Source organism: Onychostruthus taczanowskii, unplaced genomic scaffold (genome assembly GCF_017590055.1).
Source record: "Onychostruthus taczanowskii isolate IOZ18803 unplaced genomic scaffold, ASM1759005v1 scaffold5, whole genome shotgun sequence".
Taxonomy (NCBI): domain Eukaryota; kingdom Metazoa; phylum Chordata; class Aves; order Passeriformes; family Passeridae; genus Onychostruthus; species Onychostruthus taczanowskii.
In genome coordinates, this window is record NW_024502568.1 from 12,794,676 (window position 1) to 12,821,378 (window position 26,703).

At 41.2% G+C, this 26,703-nt stretch overlaps 1 protein-coding gene across 1 annotated transcript in view; it reads right to left on the reverse strand.

The window, feature by feature from the left end:
• Positions 1-4,032: 4,032 nt before the first annotated feature.
• The window catches only part of HSPA12A (heat shock protein family A (Hsp70) member 12A), a 52,094-nt gene continuing 29,423 nt past the window's right edge, over positions 4,033-26,703 (reverse strand). Inside the window, exons 8-13 of the mRNA XM_041415660.1 lie at positions 16,777-16,948; positions 13,671-13,757; positions 13,023-13,127; positions 12,252-12,510; positions 10,512-10,615; positions 4,033-9,167 (exon numbers count right to left, since the gene is read on the reverse strand). Coding sequence (XP_041271594.1) covers positions 8,533-9,167; positions 10,512-10,615; positions 12,252-12,510; positions 13,023-13,127; positions 13,671-13,757; positions 16,777-16,948 — 1,362 coding nt within the window. The 3' untranslated portion in view covers positions 4,033-8,532. The remainder of the gene's footprint in view (positions 9,168-10,511; positions 10,616-12,251; positions 12,511-13,022; positions 13,128-13,670; positions 13,758-16,776; positions 16,949-26,703) is intronic.

Genomic DNA, 26,703 nt, shown 5'->3' on the forward strand with positions numbered 1-26,703 from the left:
CAGCACGCACTGCCTAATCCTCAAAGCTCCCAACAGAGCCATAAAAAATATCACAGGTCTATAAAACATGATTGAAGGACCTGGGATTTAATTAAATAATTAGTTCAGGGCATGCATGAAACTGGTCTTCAGATTTGTCAAAAGCTGTCAGGGCAGGAATGAGATGAATTGTTCCCATATTCTCTAGGGGTAGGACAACCACAGAGAGTCAAAGCTGACATTATGTAAGACTTCAGACAGATGAGGACAGTGAAAGAAACAAACTGCCTGAGCAGGTAACACCATTTCAGCATCAGAAGTTTTAAAACCAGATTAAACACAAGTTGGGAGTAGTTTAGGCAGAACTAGCAGAAGGTGATATATGATTGATACCTGAAGTCCTTTCCAGCTACATGAAACTCCTGTGATGCTCTGATGGAGCTGCAGTTGCAGTCAGCAAAAATACTCAATGGAGCTGAAAAAAGAAAAAAACTGAATTATTATATCCTGCTTGAATTATTGAATTATTATATGCTATTGAATTATTATAGGCTATTGAATTATTATAGGCTACTTGACTCTGAAGGGGAGAAATCAAATTCTTTTGGTGGGATATGATCAGCCTAGTTTGTACATCTCCTCAGTCCTGTAACATCCTCAATCAGTGTGTGGTAATTTTTGATCTTCCATCTCATGTGTTTCACCCATAAGACAAAACAGAAGAACTGCAACACTAATTTTAAAGTGTTTTGGAAAGTCCTCAGTGATGTTACCCGATTCTTCAGCTGCCTTATTACACAATTATCATGTTGAAACATTGACCTTGTCTCCTGAGTAGACAAATCTATTCTCCTTCCCATTGTGTAAGGTATTTTTCATGGACAAGGCTGTGTGTTCTCAACACCCTGCAAACAGTACTGCTATCCAGACCTCTGCCAACACAAAGAACACAGGGAGAAAATCATCTGAAGAAGGATTCTGGAATGTTGCTTGTGGGAAAAAAACCACATTTAGATACAACTTCTGCATACATCAAGCAGAACCAGCACCTTCTCTGCCGGATTCTGCTCTACTTACAGCTAATTTCTTTCAACTCCTCATCTTGAAGAGTCAATAGTCATCTAGGCAGTGCTGGTGGGAGACACAGGCTGAGAAAACAGACCCACTATGATTGCCACAAGGTGAAGAATAAACCTTCTGAGCAATCCATTCCCTGCAGGGCTTTAGCAGCAGCCTGTGGGTGTTCCCAAGCCTCCGGGTGCTGGTGTGTGAGAAGCACCGGGCAGCACCAGGCTGCTCTTTGCACTGCAGAGGAAGAGGATGTGTTCAGTCTGGTGTCTGCTCTTATCAGCTGATGGCAGAAGGAAGTTCCTACTAGAGGTGCAGAGATTACTCCTCAAAGGGAAGGAAATACTCCTTGTTGCCCTTAGGAAAGGGAGAGTCACCTTTCTAACTCCTTAGATTGCTGCAGTTTAACAAACCCTGGCAGTCTCAGCTCTGTCTCACCACTCTCTGCTTTGAAACCATCCCTGACCTTTTAACTGCTGGAGCACTCCACTGCCTCTGTTCCAGCACCTCCAGGTCCTGCTCACACATCTCTCCAGCCAATTCCTTTGTTTCCTTATGTTGCAGTAAAGTGGAAAAATTATAAGAAAAAGGCCTCATAATATCAGGCCTGTTCTGTCAGCCTGTCATTTCTTCTAAGGGAAGCTAGCACCCTGCAAGTTCCCATGTGAAAGCAATCCTGGTGTGAGCAGTTTGTTAACATAACAATCTATTCCTGGGTAAAAAAAGCCAACTGGCACCTGTATAAACTGTTTTTACACTGTCAGACAGAAAAATGAAAACTATCTCTCACAAAGAACTTTTCCTGCATGTACACACCAGGGGTTTGAGTGACCAGTCAATACAGGGGAACAACTCATTACTAACCAATAAAGGTAATTGGCAAGAAAACTACTAACCAGTTGGAGTCACACACGAGGTCTGTAAAACTGTATAAAAACAAGTTACATGAATAAAGAACGAGCTTTTTTCCACCACGAAGAAAATGGAGTCTGCATTATTTTTTCCCATGTCCTTACACTCCATCTGGCATCGTTCTCCTTTGATGTCTTGGCTCTGCTGCACACACAATACTCCCAGAGTAAGCTGAGATTTATTTTTCATTTCTCCATGTCTGTGTCAGCTCACCTGTGGACACTGATAGAAAGATCACAGTGCCTCCAATCTACCAAGTTAATAAATGTTTTGCCATCGCATGGTAATGAACACCATGGCCTCATCCAGTAACTTCTGCTTTGGACACAAGCCCACAGGTTCTGGGATATGGCATCTATTAAACCTTTCCCTAGTATTACAGTCCCTGAAAAATTAGAAAACAGGTACTACTTTAAAATCATAGCCAGTACCTAATCAGTGGTATGTTAACTAAAGACAATACAGAATTTCTTGATCTGCAGAAAAATGTTTGCAGTTAACTGACTCAATATATGGCCTAAGGATGGTACAAGACAATTTTTACTGTAAGAAATTGATCTTTGCATCTGTGAACTGCACAGGCTGTGGTGGAAACTTTTTCCTTTTTATGAATACTAATGTTCAAGACCCTAACTTGCATGAAAAAAGCACAATACCTTATTGTGACTGTGCAGTGATTCCACCACAAAATTACTTTTGATTGCTAGAACACAGCAAGGCATGAATGAGAACTAATAAAACAGAATTTATTCCTAAAAAAAAAGGAAGTACAAGACTGGCAACAACCAGGCCTGAATTGCAGGCACACAAGGCACCTGCACTTCTCACTAATTTATCCAGGCTGCATCTCTTGAAAACCAAGCAGTTCTTGCACTGAGTAAAGGAATTCTGAATCCATTGTCCCTAAGCCAAGTTGGACACTGCTGTCAGGGAGGCCTTTACAAGTTGTTTTATTCCATAGCTATTCACATGAATACAAAAGCTGCAAATTTCAGTGAGGGCTAATGTGATTTCATAGAACCAACAACTTACACAAAATCTCTTCTATCAAGATGGGGCTGTGGCTTTAAATCAAAACACAGTCCTATGAGAAAGCCTTAAGATTTAGAAGAATCCAGTGCAAGGACCAAATTCTGAATGCACACACATGAAACTCCACTGGAATCTTCAGCAGTGTGGTAGAACACCGAAAGCAAAATTTGGTTCTTAATGTGTCTCTGAAGACTGTAATTATATTTCCCATTGTACTAGTAACATTAATTGAATGTTTAGCTGAAATCAAGTTCATTACAAGTTAAATACAGTGCCTAGCCTATTAGGATGGTGTTTATAATTATAGTCATAAAGCACTTGTAAAACACCTTCATTGCAGCCAATAGGTGGAAGTTGGGTGTAGTGGCTGCTAAAGCCTCTCAGTTCACGCTCTGCATCTTTGCAGCATCATGGACCAAGGTCACCCGTGACACTGAATCACCTCCAGAGCTTGTGCCAACGCTGCTGAATTTCAGAGGAACACAGCCTACAGCTGGTAGCAGAAAAAAGCAATACTGCACAAACTGCTGTGCAAGGGTTTTTGCAGTGCAGCTGGACCTCACTGAACATCCCCAGATCTATAAAGAGGCACATTCTCATGCTAATATACCTGGTTATTGGCCAGCTTATTGGCCTGATAATGCATTTTTAGCAATAAAACAGCTTTTAATGATACAAGGCCTAAGAGATTACACCTCTCTTTGATATATCAGATTTTGTACTTGATTTCCTGGCTCTCTGAGAGCATCATTACAGAAAATACCTGATCTGCTTTTGGTATTGCCCAAGGTCTTTCTGCCTGAGCTCCAAAACATCTTACTCAGAGCTACACCAATTCTGCTGAAGCTGAGTCATGAGCAGCAGTGAAGTTCCACCTTGGGCACAAGAGTGAACTAAAGCCTGGTGTCACTTCTGCTCAGTTACACACAGAAAGGAGCACCCAAATTCAACCATAACCACTTGGCCTGCCTCACTTTCACAATAACTTAGGTTTCTTTTTATAGCCATTTCCATAAGAACAGCAGCACCCAAAAAGAGAAATTAGTTTTAAGGTATTTTATTTGACATGATTGAAGACACAAGAACACTCAAGATACAATCCAGACAAGTTGTGAACAGCTCCAAGTATCAGTGAAATCTGAATTTATCTTGCACAGAGGTGAACAAGACCACAATGGTTGGTTTTATAATATAGTTTAAGACTATTTCAAGCAGGTGAGTACTGTGACATTATGCCCAACAACTTTTATACTATTCATCCGCTTAAGCCACTTCATATCATAAATATGCAGCTTATCTTGGCTATTAAATCTCTGCAATATATAATTAGCCTTCTCATAATAATGCATTAAAACTCCTGTATATGAATATTGGTATACTCATACCACTGAAAACTGTCCTAACCACCACTGCACATTTATCTTATTCTAGCACAATTAATCATTCCATCACAATTAGCTGCTAAACTTCAGCCTAGAGTTCAGTAACTTGGACCCAAACTTGCAAATTGCTGCTTAGAGCAAAACTCCTGCCAAGACCTTCTGCTTTCCCTATGGATAGCTGGCCTTGTTGTCTTTCCAACACTAAGTTGCACAATGTCATCTGAAACCCCTACCAAAAAAATGCTCTGCAGAGGAATGTCCTGCAAAAGTCTCACAACTACAACTCTAAAAATGCCTCATTTCCTAGTGAATTTCATATAAATTTTACAGCCTAACATCCCTTATCGAAATGGGCATCCACATGCCTTTTACAATGTAAAGTTGTTTAATTGGGTTATTGTCTACAGACCACAGCATAATATTCTACTTAACAATTCTAATTCCTTAGAGAGACAAGCTAATTTTCCATTCTGAAAGAGGGCAACAAGGACAGCTGGGAGTTTGTTCAGTAGTTCAGTGCTCTGCAAAGATAAGCTTGATAGTGTTCTCACCAGACTGAAGGAGGAAGTGCAAAAATATGTAAACCACGTTTTACAGTTACAGGGATTTCAGATCGGATCCAGATGGGATCTTCCAAAAGGTGAATCAGAAAGGGCAGAGAATCACTGCTGGGCACAGAACTGTGCTTCACAAGAGCTGCAAAAACCACCTGTAGCTGTCCCTGCAGACAGGCTGGAAACAGCACAAACCCATGGGCCACCTGATCTTGCAGGGTCACCTCCTCTTCACAGGGGGGTCAGAGGGTGACAGCCATTTATTAGACCAAATCCTGTGTTAAGGCCACTGAAAACAAATCTGTGCAGAACTGGACAGACTCAGCTAAACATAGCATGCAAAGACAGCAAAGGCTATTTTTCTGTAAGAATTTTGGTTTTTGGCAGGTGGAAGTGGTAGACAGAGACTGTGTCATACCTGTAGCTACAATACAAGAGTGTTACCTGGCTTTGGGAGGTAGTTTTCCATTTGTTGTTGTTGTTTTTTAAACTAGAGAAGATCCTTATTAAAAACCCAAAACCTAGTGAAGGAGATGTATACCCAGATTTTACAATCTGATATTTGATTTTACAGGAGGATTCATCCATTATTATGAAGAATTGCTGGAGGTGGAATGGTCACCATCTGAAACAAAGAAATGAAAACCCCAGCAAACAGACTATTGCATTTGGGTGATGTGCTGAGCTGGTATGACTTGCATTGCAGGAAGAATGTTGTATTCTCTGACACACCAACATTTCTTTCCTATTATTATAAGATCGGCCTTTTACATTTCATATCTTACCATCTTTAAAAGCCTATAATTACAGAAGCTGATTGAGAAACTGTGTTATTTAAAATTAACAGCTGAATGAAATCAACAGAGGCAAAGTGCATTTTTATACAAGAAAATAGCACTGTAGAAAGAAAGAGTCTGTACAATATTTAAATATTGTATATACATAAAATTATATTGTTCATAACTCATCTTAAAGTTTCTCTTGTTTGTAAACCATGGAAAGCAGCACACACAAAAAAAATCCCAGTATTTAGCTTTTAAAGCATTTAGCAGGCAGCAGGAAATCGACTGCTAGCAAGCACACTTTGTAATTATAGAAAGTATCCAGCAGGATACTGTGACTAGCATTCTCCATAGTCCTTTATTTATTTATTTTAAAGCTGAATGCAGAACACATTTCCCATTAAATCAGGGAATTCTGCAGGAAACACAGAAAACTCAATGACAAAATGCAGTGGAACAGTTGTCCATCTCTCTGTGGCAAAACTCCAGGACAAACACAGAAAGTTTAAGTGCAGGATTGGAACATAAATTAATGAAATAACTGATAAAGCTTTAATCTCCCAAAAGTGTCAGTAATGGATTCAACTCGTGCTCAACTTTTTAAAAAGGAAGGTTTAGATTAATAATTAACATTGCAACATTTTGAAAATGTAATGAATTCCAGCAGGTAATCAGGCAGCTCTGTATAAATGCACTGGAAAGTGTCAGCATTTTTGGGTGATTCTACAGGTTGGTATCACTGCTAATTTGGAGTGGAATTAGGAGCTGAATCTGAAGTTGTCAGTTCGTGTCAGATACAGAATGTAGGTTTCAGAAGTTTTCTTCCTGTAGCATTTTGCAAAATAAAAACTACTCTAGTTGCAAAAGAAATTTGCAAGGTGAGCACGCTTAAGGAAACATTTTCACAAAGTTATTTGGAAAACAAGATGCTACCATGGCCATCAGTGCATTTCTCCTGCATCAAGAGCTATGTGCTCACTGCCAAGTAAGGAATGCTTTATTTAATGCTATTTTTAGTTCCATTCTATTGGCTTCTGCCTTCCACTTCATTGGCCATTCAACTCAACCCAGCAATATATTTTACTGAATTAAAATGTTTGCTACAAAAAATGTATTACAGTATTTGATATTTGAATGTTTTCTCTCTTCTGAGTTGTTTAAATGTTTCTGGAAAGTCATCATCTAGCTGTGCTCCAAATCTTAACACAGGAATGAAGCAAAAAAATATAATCACCTGGGGAAGTGCTTGATAAAGCAGATGGTCAGAGGGATGTTGACAGGCTGGAGAAATGTGCAGACAGGAACCTCACGAAGTTCAGCAAAGGCAAGAGCAGAGTCCTGAACGTGGGCAGGAAGGAGCCCATGCAGCAGGAGCTGTGTGGGAAGCAGCCTGGCAGCACCACGTCACCTTGGCATGGTGGCAGACACCGAGCGAGGCTGAATGAGCCACAGCGTGCCCCTGCCACACAGAGTGCCACCAGCCTCTGGGCTGCACTGGGAACAGCACGGTCAGCAGGTCCTGGGAAGGGATCACGCCCTGAGCCAGCCCTGCTGAGACCATGTCTGAGCGCCAGGACCAGCTCTGAGCTTCCCAGGACAAGAGAGACAGGGACACAGCTCTGAGAGCAGCAAAGGGCCGTGGACGGGAGAAGGGACTGGGGGACCTTTCATGTGAGGAGAGGCTGTGAGAGCTGGGGCTGCTGGACTCAAGGAGGCCCAGGGGATGCTAGGAATGTCAGAGAGCAGACAGGAAAGAGGATGGAGCCAGACTTCTCAGAGGTATTCAGTGAAGGAGCAAGAAGGAGGCAACACGCACAAATTTAAACTCAATAAATTCCTTTAAAGCGTAAGAAAAAAAACTTTTGCAGTGAAGGTTGTCAAATAAATTGTCTGCAGTTTAGGGATCTTCATTCTGGAGACCATAAAATTGGGAAAAGAAACTTGCTCTGACTGATACTGCTTAGAATGGAGAGGTTTTATCAGATAGTCAATGGATGTCCCCTTCAAGCTCAACCACTCTGTCATTCTGTGGTTTCAGATGGAGACTAATAAAAATAAATTTAGAAGACCCAAAAGAGAAATAGGTTTGCTCTTAATATTATTTTCCAAAGTATAATGAGGGTAATGCTATGTAATTAATCTGACAGCTTGTTCTGAGAGCTTTGATACCAAAGGCATTGTTTTCAACCTAGAGCAATCAATATTAGGCCCCCAAAATACACACATATTTCCTAAATATGATTTGAAGGATTTCTGAGGATTTTCTCTCCTCAGAATTTAAGTAATTTAGATCCTATTTCTTTTGAGTCACTGATTTTCAGCACTTTAAATTCTGAAAGCACTGGGCAAAATCAAAAGAATACAATAAAACTACTAATTTGTTCCCATTGCCAGAGGATGGTGCTGTTTAAACAGATATCCCACACAGATACACCCCCCTACAACAGCCACATGGGTTAGTGAGTTTTTCTCAGAAGGAAGAGGAAGAAGAACAAGGCAAAGAGATTATAACTTGGTATTTTTTTAACTAACTTTCAGGACCCAACAATAATCAGTGTTTATTTTATAAAGGTAGATCTTTAAGCATGCGTGAGTAACTTGGTAACTTTTACTACCTCTGGAACTTTTGCTCCCAAAACTTCTAAGGGTCTTTCAAAATGCAGTCCTTGGTCACCAAAGGACACAAACACAACATACCCCACCTTACTAGCTGTTCTCATATAGCCTGCTGAAATTCAAGGCGATGACATGACAGACAGAAGTCAAAAAATGGAACAGTGGAAGATCAGTCTCACAAACAGGCTGTGGTGGGGGAAAGGGCCGTCAGTAATTTAAGAAATCAATACCAACTTTGACACTTTTAGAAGTCGCAACATCAACAGCCATGGCTTTGATTTCAGTGTCCCCAAACTGCATCAGCGTTTTGATCTCGCGCCGGTTGGGCACGGAAGCGTCAGTTCCCGTGAGATCCAAGCGCAGGGTGCCGCACTTCTTCACGCCGGGCTCGGTGATGAAGCTGACGTTGTCTTGCTCCGAGCTGTAGATATTGATCACTATTACTAACTGAGAAGGCTTGGCAGGTGTGTAACTGCGTGTCACAGTCTCTCCCAGGGCTACAGACTGGTCGGCTGAGATGAATTTGTCAAAGACGTCGGTGCACCAGCGCGTGCCGTCTTTGACGAGGAGCTTCTCCGGGGGGTGCTTGCCCTCCACGAAGCGGTTGAGCACCCCGACGCCGTAGGTCAGAGGGGAGCGCCGCACCTTGATGACTGCAGGGTCGAGGCCAAAGAGAACAGCTCCTTTGAGGATGGTCAGACCCACATCCTGGGGAATGATGACCCGGCACCTCGAGCCAAAAGCGCTCTGGACGGCTTGTTGGAGCAAGGGGGATTCAGCAAAGCCGCCCACCAGGAAGAGGAACTTCACGTTGGTCACCTCTGGCTTATCAAACACCTCACCTGAACAGAAACAGAGACCATTCAATAAAATCCACTTCAACAAGGCAATGCGAGTGAAAATGCCCATGTCTGAGCGCACTGAGTGCTCCATGCACACGATCTGAAACTGCCACATCCGTGCCCACACTGCCACCCTCAGCAGGACCAGTCCCACTGCTGTTACCTCCAGTATGAGTTCATTCACCTCAAATCATACAGCATTGCTGAAGGGGCATTGAAAACTGACCCTTTATTGCATTCCAGATAAATCACTCCATTTTATCTCTAGTATATTTTCATTATGAATTCATTCACCTCAAACCATACAGCATTGCTGAAGGGGCATTTAAAACCGACTCTTTATTGCAGTCCAGATAAATCACTCAATTTCAAATTCACTTATTATTTCTGACCCCAGCAGAAGCACAATAAATACCATCTGCAAAATAATCCCTCTTTACACTTTTACAGATTTTCCTTCTTAGCTTAACCCCACATCTACTTTCAAGAAAACCATGCAGTGCAGTTGTAGGCTGACATTTAGTTCAAACAAGTGAGTTACCTGTCACAACTGTTGCAGTCCTCCCTGCTCACATATAAGCTGCTCTATACTTGTTGTCTTATTAAGTTCTGAAATTTAGCTAATAATCCCTCACACATGACGAGCAAAGCTGGATATTTATTCCAAATAGTGCTTTGTAATGTGTAGAAAGAAACACTTTTCTCACCACAAACATTATACTCTACTTGATACTAATTTCATCTTTGGCTAGGAAGACCTTAAATAGTAACTTTCCCAAAAAACACATGTCACTTTCCATTACTGGACAAATAAATATACTGCTGCTTAAGCCATGCCTGGAAGTACTTTTACCATGATGCATCATTTACTATTTGTGCTTTAGAGAGGTCAGTGATGGTCATGAACAAATGCAACCTTCCACTAGAGAAGAATGAACTGGAGGTCTTAATAGCTGGCATAGTCAGAAATGAGATAGAACTCTGGCATAATTTGATTGTTGCCTGAACTCAGAAAAAGAAAGGCAGGGTCTGGGTTTCTCAGTGGATGTCAGCCCTCTGAATGCTTGCAGCCCTGGAAGCATAGAGTAATTGGAGTTTAGGCAGTATCAGAATTCAATCACACTCAGTAGTCAGCACTAGAGCTAGGCAGGATTATGTGCTCAGGACACATCCCTTACTTTTACTGTTTTCCTAGCTGATTTGTAGAGAGCTGCAAGTTTCAGAACTGAATTCCTTGTCCACACTGGGGCATACCAGGAGGGTTGTTAGTGGGTTGAAACAGGAGAGCAAAACTTCAGTTTGAGCTCAGCCAGGAAGTGGAACCACCCACAGATAGATACGTACTCAGGTGCTGAACGATCTGGTCAATCGTGGGTTTGAAAAGAGCATTCATTGCATCCGGGCTCATCCTCAGCATTCCCTGGGAGGACCACTTCACAAAGTCCACACTGCAAAGGAACAGTGGGAAAGAACATTAAAGCACTGCAGCTGAGCTGTGAAACAACCAGCATTAAATAAATTAATGAATTCACAGAATCCACATGCGTTTTCCTTGGAACAAAGTGCCCCACCTCACCCTAGCCCCATACCAACTGCAGTTACGTAAAACTTGAAGGGAGAATTATTATTTTGGCTTGTCTAATTGTTGTTTTCTTTGCCTGATTGCCTTCTGCAGCATTAGCAATGCTCAACTGCTCTCTGAAACAGCTGGCAGTCAACGCAGTGCTCACTCATCTGAAACAGCACTGATTCATCCCCAGAAGGGCAACACTTAGATTATAGCAGTGGCAGGCCAAAGCCACTGGAAACACACAAGGAAAACAAGCAAGTTGGGAAGCCTCAGGAGGCAGAAGAGAGAATTGCATTTTTAATGAGGCATAGCATTTATTAAGTGAACACAGGCATTATGCTATTCTATCACTGATACACATCTGTATAGCTCAGTAATCTCCCTTACATTCATGCACTTTATATGTTAACCTTTACACTGCTTCTATCCTGTTATCCAATTGATTTAATTTCATTTGAAGGGAGCATTTATCATTTCCTCTAAGATTCACCATTAAGACTACTAATAAAAAGGAGATGGCCTCGTGAGGAGGAGGATTTCCAGAAATTTTTAAGAATTTCAGAACCTCAGTCTCATTTAGAAAGCAACTTTTAGCAGGATTCCAAGTCACTTAAGCTTCCAGTACATTTACCAATAACTTCTGAAAGAGATGCAGGAGTTCCAGCCTGCATACTACATTCAACACTGGCTAGTTAAAAAAATTAAGGTACAGGTACTAAATATCAAATCTTCCCCTCTCAGGTCCCAAGCCTTCTGTCCCAGAATCACAGGTTCTCCTGTCCATTCTCTTTTACACCATTAAACTCGAGGTTTTCTGTAATATGTAACTTCAAGAGATGCAAAATTCCCATTTTTACTTTCTGCTCACTCCCTTTTCTACAGCAGCCCATGATCTTGTCATTTAGGGTGACTTCTTGATACTGAAAATCATGAATTAAGATCTCTGGAGGGGATTATGTCTCCCTGCCTATCAAGCAAATTATCAAACTTGTTAAATACTGTAAGAAGCAAAAGCCTGCCATCACTTCAAAAGCTGAATGCTTCCCCTTACAGAGCTTTCTGCAGCAGTGTGTTTTCTTCAGTGATCTGATACTGTTAATAACTTCCCTCAAGCCATATTTACACATCTCACCATCTTGGACTTTTTTCTAGGATCCAGGCCACTAAAAATTAAGGACCTAGGCAACAAATTCTGTGTTTGACCTGACATTCATAACATGTAAGAGACATGCATGAGACTCTCAGTATACAGTCAAAGAAAGTGATGCAGTGGTGGCCTAACAGAAGTCGTAAACAGCAATACCTGAAAAGCGCAAGTCTTGTACAGAAAAGCTTTTGCGAGAAATTGATGAGAATTCTTCATTCTGGAAACTGCACCAGATGAAACCCCATTTTCTCATCCTTGCACTACACTTGAACACTATTACCTTTCAATCCTAACGTAATTAGGATATTCTAATTATTTGTCTTTGCTACCAGTAGTTAATTCTGCATCCATGTGCTTGTCCACTCACTTGCTTTTCCTCAAGGCATGTTCTACACTGTGACCTCGGAACTTCTTGTAGTAGTCAATGAAGGAGAAGGGCAGGGTGATGTTCAGGGGGTTGGTCCTGTCGGGAGCTGCCGCCCGCTTGCGGGACTCAAACGCGATCATCAGATCCACCCAGGCCGCAGGGCGCTTGATTTTAAACTGCTCAATGAAATCTTCCCCAAATATTTTACACAGCAGCTTCTCGAACTCGTAGTCCACACCTAGAGAACCGTACGGCCCACCTGTAGCACAGACAAAACACAGCTTTAATATTCGGGATATTCTTTAATATTCTTATGACATTTCCAGTTGGCCACATGCACATGAGAACAACACTCTCATAGGACAGTGTCCACATTGTCATAGGAGAAGGTCCACAAAAAGAGGATCTTTGCTTAAAGTAACAGTTGGTCTAATACACAACATGATCTTACCTTTGCCTCATTGTTACTCCTGTATCATCACAGCCACTCTAACACTATCACTATAAATGAGTGATTCAGCCAACCAGCAGCTGGGTTATACTAATTTTGAGTGCTGGTCTCATTTCAGGAAGAACTGTCAGTAAAATGCAATAAAGGCACACAATTCCTTCACTGACAAGCCAAAACATTATAGATAGAATTAATAATTGTATTATAATTACATAAAGCAAGCAGTGTAAGTGACTTTACATGAGGTGTTAGGGCATGGATTGGACTCGATGATCTTAAGGTCTCTTCCAACCTAGTAATTCTGTGAATTCTGTGAATACCTGTTGCTTTGTAGAGCTCCTTCAGATGTCCTTCAGGGAGCCTGATCTGATGGACAGTCATGTCCACTGTGCCTCCTCCGCTGTCAACCACGATGTACCGATCACCTGGAATGCCAAGGGGACAGGCCAGGGCCATTTACACCACTGTGAGCACAGCAGCTCACTGCAGTGAGAGCTCCTGAGGGCACCACATAAGGGAGATAAGGGCCTACAGACAGCCAGCAATGGCCATGCTGAACACCTGATCTTTGCTAGTAATTAGAACGCAATTATTGATAACAAGTATCAAAGGCAGATGTCAAAAGCTATTAATGTACCACAGCTGAAAATTGGGACTGCTCATGCCGCTGGTGTACATCCTAGTGGGCTACCAAATATTATTCCAGATTTACAAAGCCCGTTCTGAGGAAAATATTCCAGTTGCATGGCTTTCCACCATCTCATTAATAAATTTTATTATGCTAGAGCATACAGAATTGCAATTCAGCACTTGTAACTAAGAGCAGCACATGAGCTCGTGGTTTTTTCCTTTTCCCCTTTATAACCACTGTGAGAACAATGCAGTGCACAGCATCTTTGTGGGAAACACAGTATTTGCCTGCAATACAAAACCAGTGAAAGCAAAGTTTGCTGAAGAAAGGACAGTACCTTCCTCCAGCTCAGACCAGATCTCTCCTATGACATTTTCCACCATGAAGGTCCGGCTCTGCCGGTTCCGGCGCACGTGTTCCTTCCCTAGTGAATGACAGAAAAAAAGTTACTGAGTATAAAAAAGCATGAAGAAATAGAATCAAAAACTGCAGGAAACAAGTGCGAGCAGGCTGACAGATCTGCATGTATCCCTTCTTAAAAAATGCACAAAAAGTATTGCATTGGGACCACGACAGTTAGAACGTCATTCCTGGAAAGAAGGAAAAATAGTTTACAGCCACACTGATCTTCCTTGATATTGTTATATATACTTGTCCTTTAATCTATATTAATTACCTAATAGAAATAATGCAAACTAATCATATATAGTAACAATCTAATAATAAGAAAGGCATAAGCAGGTCTGACTTGCAGTTTTCCAATACACTCTGGCTTGCAGAGCATGTGCTGGCAGCAGGGTGGGGGGCTGGCAGCAGGGTGGGGGGCTGGCAGCCAGCTGTGCTCACAGCAGCCTCCACCACCAGCAGGTGGCAGCCCCAGCCCATGCCCAGACAACCCCCCAGCACCCGGAATGGGAAAACGTTCCCACATTTCCAAAAGCCACTGCTCATTTTGAGTGCTCAGGCAAATACGCCTCCCCAGCCTCTCAGGATGTCAGGCTACCCCAAAACAAGCAGCCAGAGGTACTGCTGCTCAGATTAGTCAGAATTGATCTTAAGGATAAGTAAGAATTAGAATTAATCTTAAGGACACAGCGATTGTGAGGGCTGACCCTCACAGTATTTAAAATATACACCAATTAAAAATTAAGTGTAATCTTGCAAGACTGTTGTAACAACCCATTAACTTACAAGACTTAACTGCTACTCAGACATTTAAAAGATGCAGAACAGTCTGTCAAGAGAAAGAGTAGTGAAAACCTCTGCTATGTATGCTACTAAATCAGCCTCTATAACTGAACAACCCAAAAAACCTACATTCCTTGTGCTATCATCACTCACCTTCAAAGGCACTTCATAAAACACTACAAGAAAGGCAGCATGTCATGAGTAGAAATTTTTTCTGAAAATACCAGCATGCAAATCATGGAATGCACTTTGCTTCCTATCTCTGTAGTGCCTGTCATCAGAAAATAGAGCATCAGCTCCACTTGCTCCTGCACCCTCCCCAAGCAGACTCCACGATGCAGAGAAGCTGTCCCAGCCTCAGTGCAGGACTGGGCAGCACAGGGAGGGCTCAGATGAAGCATTCCATGGCAGAACAAGCACTAGGTCCACGCCAGGGCCTGTCAAGCCCCCAGAAATCAATGGCAATCCTTTCATTCCCTCCTGTGGGCTAGAAGTGAACACAAGAGCCAGTCTTTAACTACAACTGAGGCAAGCTTATCCTTGCTACTATGAACACTAAAATTTCTGTTTTGACTTCACAGCAATAATATGGTCCTTGGAGTGCTTCTCTCTGTTTATATTTAAAGGGTTTTTCTCCTTAATCTGTTCTCAGCTTGTCTTGGGTGCTTGCCATGCCTTTATGAAATTTTAATTCCAACCCCAAATTAATTCACTCCAAACTTTGTTTTCATTAATTTTGACATGAAACCTCTCTCATCCCCAATAGCTTTTTACCATACAAAGTCAAGAATGAGAGTGGTACCCCCACCCAAGAAAAAGCCCATTAGCAGAAATCCATGATCTGCCAGATTCTGCCCAGCTTCAAAACCTTAACCAGATAAACTCCTTTATTATTTTCCCAGAAGCAAATCCCCGTGTTGTCTGAAAGTGAGTTCATGTAAAATCACATGGAACTGAAACAGTTCAGGGCACGAATGAGGGGGACAAAAGCCAAGGGGCCCTGAAGGGACAGAATCCTGAAAACAGATTGTGTCCTGTACTCTGCGTGGGCCTCCAAACACTGAACACATCTGACAAGTGCTGGCTGGGAGAGCCATGGATTTGAGAAAATGATGTAGTCAGTCTGTCTAACTAAAAAAAAAAAAAGGTCTGGTAAGTGCAGGAATAGCTCTGCTAGCTTAACCTCCCACTTGCCTCTACTGTTTTGACCTAGCAAATTGTGATAAAATGCAGACTCTTCTGAGAAACTCCTTCTAGGATAGACTGTCACACTACCATTAGTATCAGGGCAACTGTTACAATTCAGAGATAGAGAAATATGCATATTGTGCAGCTATCAAATCTCACTGCTGCAGGCCATTTTCCTTTTTTGTTTCCTCTATTTGCCTCCAGTTTCAGCAGGCTGCCAAGCTCAAAAAATTCTGGTGATGAAGGATCTTCTGTCAAGTGACTTACAGTGCTCCAATCTCTGTCCCTCCCCTTCAAACAGTGACAGTAGCAACAGATCCCAGCTCAATAAACCAGAAGTGCATTATCCAGTTGCTCTCCAACATGCAGATAAATTCATTGCTACATTCCAATGCCGTAAGTTCCACTGAGTGTTGAAAGTCATTAATGATATTTCATAAAGATGACATCAAAAAGCATCTGCCAACACTTGGGAACACCTCAGACTAATTGTTTCATTGCAGATCCAGTTATTTTGCCCTGCCTCAGTAATGCAGATAATCAAAGACATAATTGCTTCCAACAAATTAAATGAAAAAATGATCCAATATGACTTAAGTTAAGAAAAATACTGTTGTGAAAATACTGAAAGACTCCCACAACATCCAAATAAAGGCAAGACAAAGAAGCTACCTACATGCTAAAATTCAAGTGTATATTAGGAAGAAATTGTTCCCTGTGAGGGTGGTGAGGGGTGCCCAGAGAAGCTGTGGCTGCCCCATCCCTGGAAGTGTCCAAGGCCAGGTTGGACAGGGCTTGGAGCAACCTGGTCTAGTGGAAGGTGTCCCTGCTCATGGCAGAGAGTTGGAACTAGATAATTTTTGAGTTTCTTTCCAACCCAAATCATTCTGTGATGTCTGTTGGGTCAACACATAAACAAGGCTAACTACGTTAAGCAGTAAAGCAGTTTTTAAAAGCAATCTGATGCCAGCCTGAAACATTTCAAGAGAGCAAGGACAAGAAACGGTGAGAAAGCAGCGCTGGGGGACAAAGCAATGAGAATCTGCAAAGTGAACGAACAGAAGTACCCTGTGTAAATCCAGTTCCAATAGTGTCACTCGGGCTGTAGCCATTGACAGGTGCCCTGCTACTCAGCTCTATCATCTGGTGCAGGCGCAGCTTTCGGCAGTAGATAGAGGCAGCCTCGGGCTCCAGGGCAATGATCAGCTGCTCGGGGTTTTCAGGAGATGCCATTCCTGCCTGTGAGAGAGAAGGGATCAGAGAAGTGGCGTGGGGAACCCTGCAGGCCAGCAGACCCTCTCAGCACAAGGCTGTCCCCAGCCCGCGGGCTCAGCCTCAGAGCTCACCCCAGCAAGGAGCTGCTGCCAGGGGGAAATCTGCGTCTGGGAACTGTCCTGCCCACACTGCACAGCACAACTCCACAGGCTGTAACAGGGAGCACTGCATGCACTTACCATGCTAAGTGTCTAACTGAGCACTTGTGTACATGACAGGTGGAGAAACGAAGAAAATCGGTTTGAAACCTGTAATAATTGGCCTAAAACTTGAACTTAATTCTAATTAACCTGTGAATCTACCAGCTCACAGGGCCCCGGCCTCCTTTCAGCCTCCTTTTGCCTCTCCTTGCCACAACAATATTTTATGTCTTTATGTTCCAGATATTCACAGTCCTTGCCAAAATGAGGTTCCTGCACTGTTTAACTGTATAGGAATATACAATACACTTTGCCAGTAATGCATCTTCTGTCTTACAACCAACATTTTCTTGTTCAAAATCCATTGCTTGAAAGTACATTTGCTTTTATAACATCTTCAAAATGCTCAGTATATTCAAGGAGACAAAATACAACAGGGCAGGTTCCCTAAAATCAAGAGAATAAAAATCAGTGTTTGCCATTCTTTCTATTTTCTTACTGGATTTTCAGCCTTCAGACACAGATATTTTCAAAAAGCCACAAGTTCTTATGTAACTACATCAGTCTCAGAACTGGGCTTAAAGAAAAATATTCAAAGAACAGTTCGCAAAACTCTGTTTTAATTTCTTTTCTCTGGTACTTCTGCCTACAAAATAGACAACTTTCAACTCTTTCTGCCAACTTTTGGGTTACTTGCTATTACTTTTCAGTTAAGTCCCTGAGCACTAAAGCTTGGTAGCAAACAAATAAAACAAAATGAACATTTTTCTGCTTCCACAGTCAGTCTTCCAGCCGTCAACTCACACACACACACACAAACACACACACACACACACACACACACACACACACACAGTGGTGTCTCTAGAGCACCCCCAAAAGAAGGACTGGAAAGGATATGGGAAGTCTGCAGACCTGGACTGGAATTTGGCTTCTTTCATACAGCTACATTGTGGGCTGTGGGAATTGCTGCCTCATTGACAACTGCAGCTGGAAACTCAAAGTAAAGTTGGTTTAAAAAGTAGTACCAGGGTAAGACTTGAGACACAAAACTGTCCTTCATATTTACTGACTCACTTTACCCTCTCCATCCTAATAAGCAACATAAACAGATTCTTGAAGAAAACATATTTCTCACTGCTGGTAACAAAAAAAAAAAGACAAAACAACAAGAAATAAGTTCTAAAATAAGAAAGAGTTCAGAGTTAAACTCTTAAATAATGGTTGCTCATTATTTTATAAGCATACCATGACTGGGATTATGGCCACTTTACAGCCTTTATTGCTGTTGGGCAAACCTTTCTGCTTCAGTTACATCCACTGGACTAAACAGCATGATCCAAAATTAGCAGAACTGTGTGTCAAGGAAAATATTGTACAAATAGTACACAATTTCAAACCTTGCCAGCTCTGTGGCAACACATACTGAAAAAAATACTATATTGAAAAGAATGTTTGCAACCAAACTTTCAAACTTTGGAAAACAGATTTACATCAGCCAGAGTAACCCTAAAATGTATAAAAAGAGCATCAATTAAGCACAGACTGTCCTGCCATCACATCACTTGCATGTGAGCATGTTGGCAGAAGCAGCCCTGAAGCTGTACTGGGGATGAAGATGTGCCTCAGGACAAACCCAGTCCCTCCTGTGACCCATCTGGATGTTGTAGGCACAGGCAGGGCTGGTTTCATGCCAGCTCACTTCAACATCACTTATCTCCAGCTGAGCTTTTCCACACAAGAAGTTTTGGTTTGTTACACTGGAAAGAGCAACATTCCAGATATGAATCAATACTCGTGTCCCTGACAAACAGATTTGTCTGATCTGCTTAAGAATTCCACAGATGTATGGTGTCTGCACACAAACTGTCTTTGCCTTTGGAGAGTTTTGCTAAAAGCCAAATATGGATCTTGCTGCAGTTCTAAGGGCAGCACATCCTGCTCTATCCAATAAGAGCATGGAGAGCAAATAGCTCCTGACTACCCTGCTTCAGTTTTTACCTATATTAAATTCACTCTCATGTTGTGTGAGAGCTCTGAATCTGAGCAGCACGTGGGTTTTTTTCACTATCTAGCGATGTGAACGAAATCAAGAGTGCTCAGTCTGCTCCTTGTACTGGGCATGTCTCAGCAGCACAGACAATTCTTAATCTCAGGCTAACCTACACACTAAAGACAAAATGCTATTTTAGAGGAAAAAAATATTATTGCTAAGGATATTAAAATGCAAAGGCTGCAACATAAAGCATTTGCAGAGGTGACAAGAACCGAGTTGCACACACATGGAATGCACTGGTACTTCCTAACTGGAGGTGGTGGTGGGGAGAAGATTGCATTAATTGCCAAATCATCTGTTCTAGGGGGAATTTTAGTACAAAGTCCCAAGGCTGGTCCTGCTAAAATCAAACAGTAAACCATTAACAATAACATTTGCTTCCTCCCCTCCTCCAGCAGCAGCCTGTAGCATGAACTTTTCACACTGCAGTCAGGAGAGGAAGGCAGTGACCTGCAGCGGATGGACTCGATCTGTGCTCTCAGACCCTCCATGCACAGCAGTTGCTATTCTTGCTCCTTTTTCTCCCTAGCTATGATTTTAACATACCCAAAATATCTCCTGAGGAAAACATGCAACAGAAATGACAGTTTTTAACAGTTCAAAGCACAGCTGATCCTAACAGAACCTCATGAAGAAAATGCTGAGGTTTTTAGTTTAAAAGCTTTTCTTACAGAGTTTGAAGGGCCAGTTACAACAAAGAATGTGTTGCTTCACATCATAAAAAGACCACATAGAGAATCTTTTACACTGAAAGGTACAAGGCACCCAACACATATTTTATATGTAGACACACATATATGTACATATATACACACATATATATTTACATATAAAAATATGTGTATGTAGCAATCAATATTTCATACCTTGTGTATATAGTATTTCTACTTAAACCATGAAAGAGAGCACATTACATATATATCTATACACAGCACAGAGAAAATGGGAGAGGGGGAGATGATAAAGAAACTTGAGCACATAAATACTGGATTGGAATGGAGCAATGAGGTTGTTTTAATACAAGCTCCAAGAGGAAGACTGAGGCAGTGCATCTGTCCCATCATTACGGCCAAGGGACAGATGGGAGAAAAATATTGAGCATGCAGAGAAAGAGGAGTGGAAACAGCAGGCAGCCAACATGAAGAAACAGTGATGCATCTGTTAAAATTATTAATTGCAGGCATTTGGGAATTTGCTGTATTTTTTCACTTTCTGCTTTCTGTCTGCCTCACTCCATGTTCTTGCCCACTGCTGCCCAAGCACAACTGTAATAAAGACCAGGGATTCACCAGTTAACAGGCCTGAGCAGGGCAGATCTAAACAATGTCTCAATATTCAACATTCTAAAGATTATTCTGGCAGTGGGACAGACACACCAATTTGCTTTTGTCCAGGGCAGCTTATAGCAGACTTTAGAAGAGAGCAATGTCTTGACTCCAGCCTGCTAAGGAGATTTTCTTGCTCCCATAACCCTCACTAGCAGTCATCACTTATGTAACATGAAGGAAGCAAAAAGCAGTTTCCCCAAGAACACAAAAGTAGAAAACTCATCATGGGATTACAAAAATTATTTGAGCACAAAAAAATTCTTAAATTAATTTGCAAGATACTGCTGCAATTATACAGCTGGAAGAAGCAAAGAACTTTATGAAAAGAACTGCTCTAAAATTCAACTTTGCTCATATGCCTGAGGACTAGGATTTCATTTTTTGACAAGAGAACTCCCAGACCTCACTCCCTCCAGTAGCACAGGTCTGTGTGCTGGTGCCAACGCACTGCTGTTCCTTTGCCAAGATTTATCATGGACAGCAAACTTCGAAGTATTTCGAAGTCTCAGGTACTGGAGCACAAATAATTTCACCATCCAGATGCAGGTGAATTCTTTCTGGCCACCAGCTCTGTTTTTATAGCCAGAGAAGTGTCACCAGGAGAGAGCCACAGCTGACCACAACACATTCCTGATTCCCTCAACAGCATCAGCCGCCAGCTTTGGGAGTAATTCACCACTAGCAAATACTGAGGTCTGGACTGCAGCTCACTGCAGCAGTCTGAGCACTTCAGAGAACTGTTTTCACTCACTCCACATGCAGAATCACCATTAATACAGATTAAAAGATGCTGCTTTTAAAACCCAGCCTCACATGCCACAACACAAAAAAAAAAAATTAAAATAAAAGCACTTATTTTTTAAATATTGTAATGTATATGACATTAAAGACAGCATTATAATAGAATATTCCATGTAGTCAGTCTTTTTAATGTAGGCCTAGATGAAAATGTCCCATCTCTGATGGCTGCTATCATTAGAAGCATCAGCATTTAGCTGCAGTTCTCCGCAGCCAGATAGAATACCAGTGTGTTCTTTATTACACCACTTCAAAAGAAGTACAATGTTAGAAAATACACCATGATTGACAAGGTACCTCTTTCCTATTCTTATCCTTTCAAGTTATTGAAAGCAACAGGTAAAGTTCCTTTTTTTTTTTTTTTGGGTTTTTCAGAAAGATACATCAGATATATTTTTAAAGGGGGGAAAAAAATAGCCTGACCACTGATTCATAACACAAGGAACATGCCTTACATGAGTTATAAAACTTATTAAAATAATGATTGGATAAATTCTACTTTTTTTTAGCTTTGATATATTTTGTAGTCATCTAAGACCTGATTCACTACTGCTGCAGGAATTGCATTCACAATTAATAAAGCATTTCCAGATACAAAAATGTAGCATAAATGAACAGATAAACACATGCAAAAGAGCCAGCCTCATTAGACAGTTGGAAAAACCAGGCACAGAGACTAAAAGGCTTTCCTTAAGGTTGCACAGAAACCCACAAAAAAGTGGGAATTCCATCCACAACCCCAGAACTCCAGTGTCACAGCCAAATGCTACTCTTCCCCAGCCAGCAAGGTTCCACGTCTGCCCATGGCATGGAGCACATGCAGAAGCTGCAGGAACAGCTTCATCCATCACCTCCACAGCCTTGGGTCCCCACTTTTGTCACCTCTGCCAAGTGCACTACTTTAATCACTGCTGAAGCAATGCTGCAGACCAGACAAGTGCAATGATCCATTCTTCTGGTCAGTAAGAAAAACCTTTTAAACTTGTTTTACCACTAAAGCCCCATTTGTAAGCACCAGAGATAAAATTTAGAAGTTGGATCCCATGAAACAGCTCTGTAGAAATGATGGGGTTCATTAGGAAACAAAGCTCTGCAAGACAACATCATTCAGCCAAAACAAGAGAAGCTGAGAATTAACATCAACATTTTCCTATTTTCCAAGACACTTATTATAATTAGTAACAATAGGAAAGGTATGATTGCAAGTTAAGCACTCTGCAGGCTGCATGGAGAAAGTGTGGTGAGGCTGAATCAAGGGAAGACAAAACAGTGGCTAGAAATTAAGTGCCTTGTGGAACTTCCACTCTTTAAACTAATCAGTTCATGATAACACCATCCACTTAGTGCCTTGGGAAGTGAGCTCTTCTAATCCTCCTCCTTTTCCACTAGCAAGCACTTTCTCCAGTCCTATGGCATCAGACTGGGATGTCACAAATAAACCACTGAGATCTAATTACAGAGGCAGAGCGTGCCAGGAAAGAAGATGAGCAACATGGGAAAGGACTCCCAGCATTATCCCAAAAAGGCACTGGAGGGGAAGCAGGGCTGGCAGGGAGTGGGGTGGGTGGGTACCACAAAGCTGCAGGAAAAGCACAGTGAATGCACTTTCACTGGATCTTTAACCTGGAGAAGGTTTAAAAAAAATGTTTGAAACTCACTACACCATCACATACTCTGATGCTTTGCCCTTAGACTTCAGAGTGATGAGGAGTGCTGCAGTACAGGAAATATTGTGGGTAAATAGAATAGACTGAGGTCAGACAGCACAGTTAGCTCTGCCCACTTATCTCTTCAAAGACAGATTCTTAAAATTGCTCAACAGCCACAAAATAAACAGGATTTTCAAAGATTCCTCTTGGTGACCACAGCAAAGAGGCTGGGTTTGCCAAAGGCAGGAGGAAGAGCTGCTGGGTGCTTCCTTTCAAAATTATACACTGTGGATAGAAGAGCCTAGATGAAAACAGAATATTGAGGTTTTTTTAAAAATCCAATCAACACAATGTTTGGGTGGCAGATGATCCTGCTAAGATCTGACATCTACAATGTCAGAGGCACTTTCTGCTTCACAGAAACAAGAGCATTTTGCTTTCTCTTAACATTCACTATAGATACATGCATATAGCTAACAGATATACATGAATGCATACATTTTCACACTATTACTGCTGGCTGAACTAAAAATCAGGCTTGTGGCACAGGCTGTCCCTCATCCTAGCCTGATCAAGTGTCACTGATACTTCACATTTCACAAGTGAGAACATTGTGGATAATTGTCACAGCTGCAGAATTCTTCCAGTGTCAGCTTCCCCATCTGTACAGCTTAGGGACAGGACAAAGATACTTATCTCTCTCTGAGAAAACTGCTTGAGAAAGCATAAAGGACATCTCAGGCTATGGTAAAATAGTAGTAACTTCATTTTGCAGACAAGGGAAACACAAGCTATAGAAGATAAAAAAGCACAAATGGAGGGGCACAAACTGGAAGCTAAGAGACCCCTGTAATAGTTTTCATTTACTCACTTTGCACAAATATAAGTGATCGAATAATATTTAAGGTATCAAAGGATGAAATCCAAAGTAAAAATCAGCCTTTAAACCTTCCTTAAGATTTTGGGTTTATCCTGAGAGGGCTCTTTGGGGTCTCAGACATTTTCCCTTCTGCCATGTGTCAAATCCTTGTGTGTGTCAGTGAGAGAGAGCCCAGGGTGTCTGACAGGCTGACAGCAGGACCAGACTCACTGCTGAAGATATTCAGGTCCTCAGAGGTTTCTGTATGGATTGTAATTAGAACTTTTGTTCAAGTGTCTTGGAATCAAAAGGAAACATTTGTCACAGCACATTTTTTTTTTATTTTTAAAGCTAAAAATACATAGAGCACAACAGCCTCAAGCAGTCCTGTAATCCTAAACATCAGCCATGAGCATTAAAAAAGTGATGCAACATATGGAAAGCAATTGGTTCAATGCATCAGGGGTGCACAAGTTGAGTTTACAACACTGACACAATCTGCTCTCAAAAAAATTATCTGCCTCAGTCCAGTGTCTTGTCAGAGAAGGAAATTCAGTTCCTAAGTAATTAATTAGTTGTAGAGGTAAAAATGATCTTTATGCTTAAAAACATGAGGATACAAATAGAAGATGTGGACTTGAAACCCAGCTTTTGCATTCAGCTCTGCTCCAATCTTCCTATATAATATTTTGCAAATCACTAAGAAGAAATTTTGTGAAACAACCCAGTAATGAAAAAGCATCAACTTCTGAGTACCCAAATCAATACTAAGATTTTCAGTGGAGCTGTTGCTTAAGTTTGCTGGAATGAGAGGTGCTCAGGCTCTGAATAATCACCCTGGCTGTCTGTGCATGCACATACCTGATCATGTTACTTAGCAAGTCACTTTGGGCCAAAGCAGAATCCATTTGATATTTCACTGCTGTTTGCTAACCTGTCAGTAAAGCTATTTCTTCGGTAAGAAATAACATGGAACACTTCTCCCTCTTAATGGCTGCCTAGAAACTATGGCATTATCTCATTGTAAAAAACAAGAAAACAAAAGGGGCACCTGGAACCATAATGAAGTGTGACTTTTATTTTCAAGACACTTAAAATAATGAATGTGTGGAGCTGCACTGGCTGTAGCCAGAACTGCTGCATTTGTGTGGCCACTGATTAGATGAAGCAGTTTGTTACAGACAGCTAGGCTGTCTGATTGAGATAAATGCCTTTGCCAAGCACAGCCAGACTGCCTCAATTTATTTTTCTGGTGTTGCTATTACCCAGCTAAGAGTACAAATTGCTTTACCTGAGCATTTCTATACTTTGTACATTACATTTTTTAGTACAAAATGATACATTTTATATGTATACTTTTATACATTCCTTTTATTTTCTATATACATAGATAATTTTTATACATTACTTTTATTATCTGTACTTCTATTTTCAACCTGAGCTTGGAATTCTTTGGAAATGTAGAGACTGTTTGACTCTATTAATAAAATTAATACTTATCGGATTTTGGATTTTGTATTACAATTTCCCCTTTTTAATTTATAAACATTTTTTTTTTCCTTTTAGGAAGAAAGATGGAACATAAGGCAGGAAATACCTGAATTACGACCACTGGCTACCAATCATGAAGCAGCACTTTTGTTTACAATTCATGGAAAAGTTTCTGGAGTTTACCTGTGCCTATTTGACAAAAATCTTTTATTAACTGCTCCTAAGAAAGATAATTTCTTGCTACACACAGGCCAGGCAGAAGAATTCTACCCCATGAGAGAAAAAAGTATTTATGATATTTGTGAGACATGAAAGAATACCAGTAATTGCAGCAAACCTTACTTAGGACATCAGATCCAGTGCATCACATTTTGGTCTCAGAAGTAATCCCAGACACAATTTTCCAAGTAGAAGAATCTTGGATCATTTTTTAGGTTATTTCTTACCTTACGTACAAGAGACTGACATCACCAACAATTTTCTTTGCACAAATTGCTTGTTTTGTTGTGCCCTCAAAAAGCTTCTCAGGTACTGGGACCACAAATAAATTGAAATTAGCATTACTAAAGCCGAATTACATATTGCTGAATGATAACAAGTAGAAGCCATGTTTTTTGACAAGTTCAATAGGACCACAGTGGCATTTGGTCCATATTTCTCCAGGGTGATGTTGCTGCAGCTCCTTCCCAAGGGACTCTTGTCACAGATCACATTTGGGCAGTAACTGAAAGCTTAGCTCCAAGTGGCATTACCAAGAATTTTTTGCTGCACTACATTATATCCCCCAAGGTGCAAGAGAACATTACTTGCAAGTTTGATGAGTAGCGTGCATTAGAAAAATGAAGCCATTAAATTCTCATAAGCTTTTCAATTTTTAATGTTATAAAACTCTAGAAATGCTTTTTGTACCCAGGGAATGCACCAGTTACCACAACAGCAAAGCCTGACCCTTCCTATTCAAGTCTCTTCCTAATGTCTCAGGCTCTCTCCTTCCCTTTATTTAGAACTATCCTCATTGTGGGTCCTTATGGCTCAGGCTGATTTTACTGAAAAGACACAAGTGGTGCTCACTGAGAAGGACCTGCACTGAGAAACTTGCTTGCTGTTTTGTGTAAGATGCATCTTGTTCTGTACCTTGGGCTTTCTCATTCTGCCTTAATATTTTTCACTACAGTTCCAAATATGAGTTTCAGCTCATATTTCTTTTCTCTGTAACTGAATATTGGCATCTAAGATGTCTTTTAGACCAATCTATTGACCTTTTCTATGAATTTATTATAATCAAACCCATTAGTTTCAGACCCTGTCCATGCTGAGTTACATTTGTGGGTTTCTATCACTCCCTAATGATTGTAGTTTACAGCCTTTCAGACCACCATTTTCTTTTTGGGCTGGTAA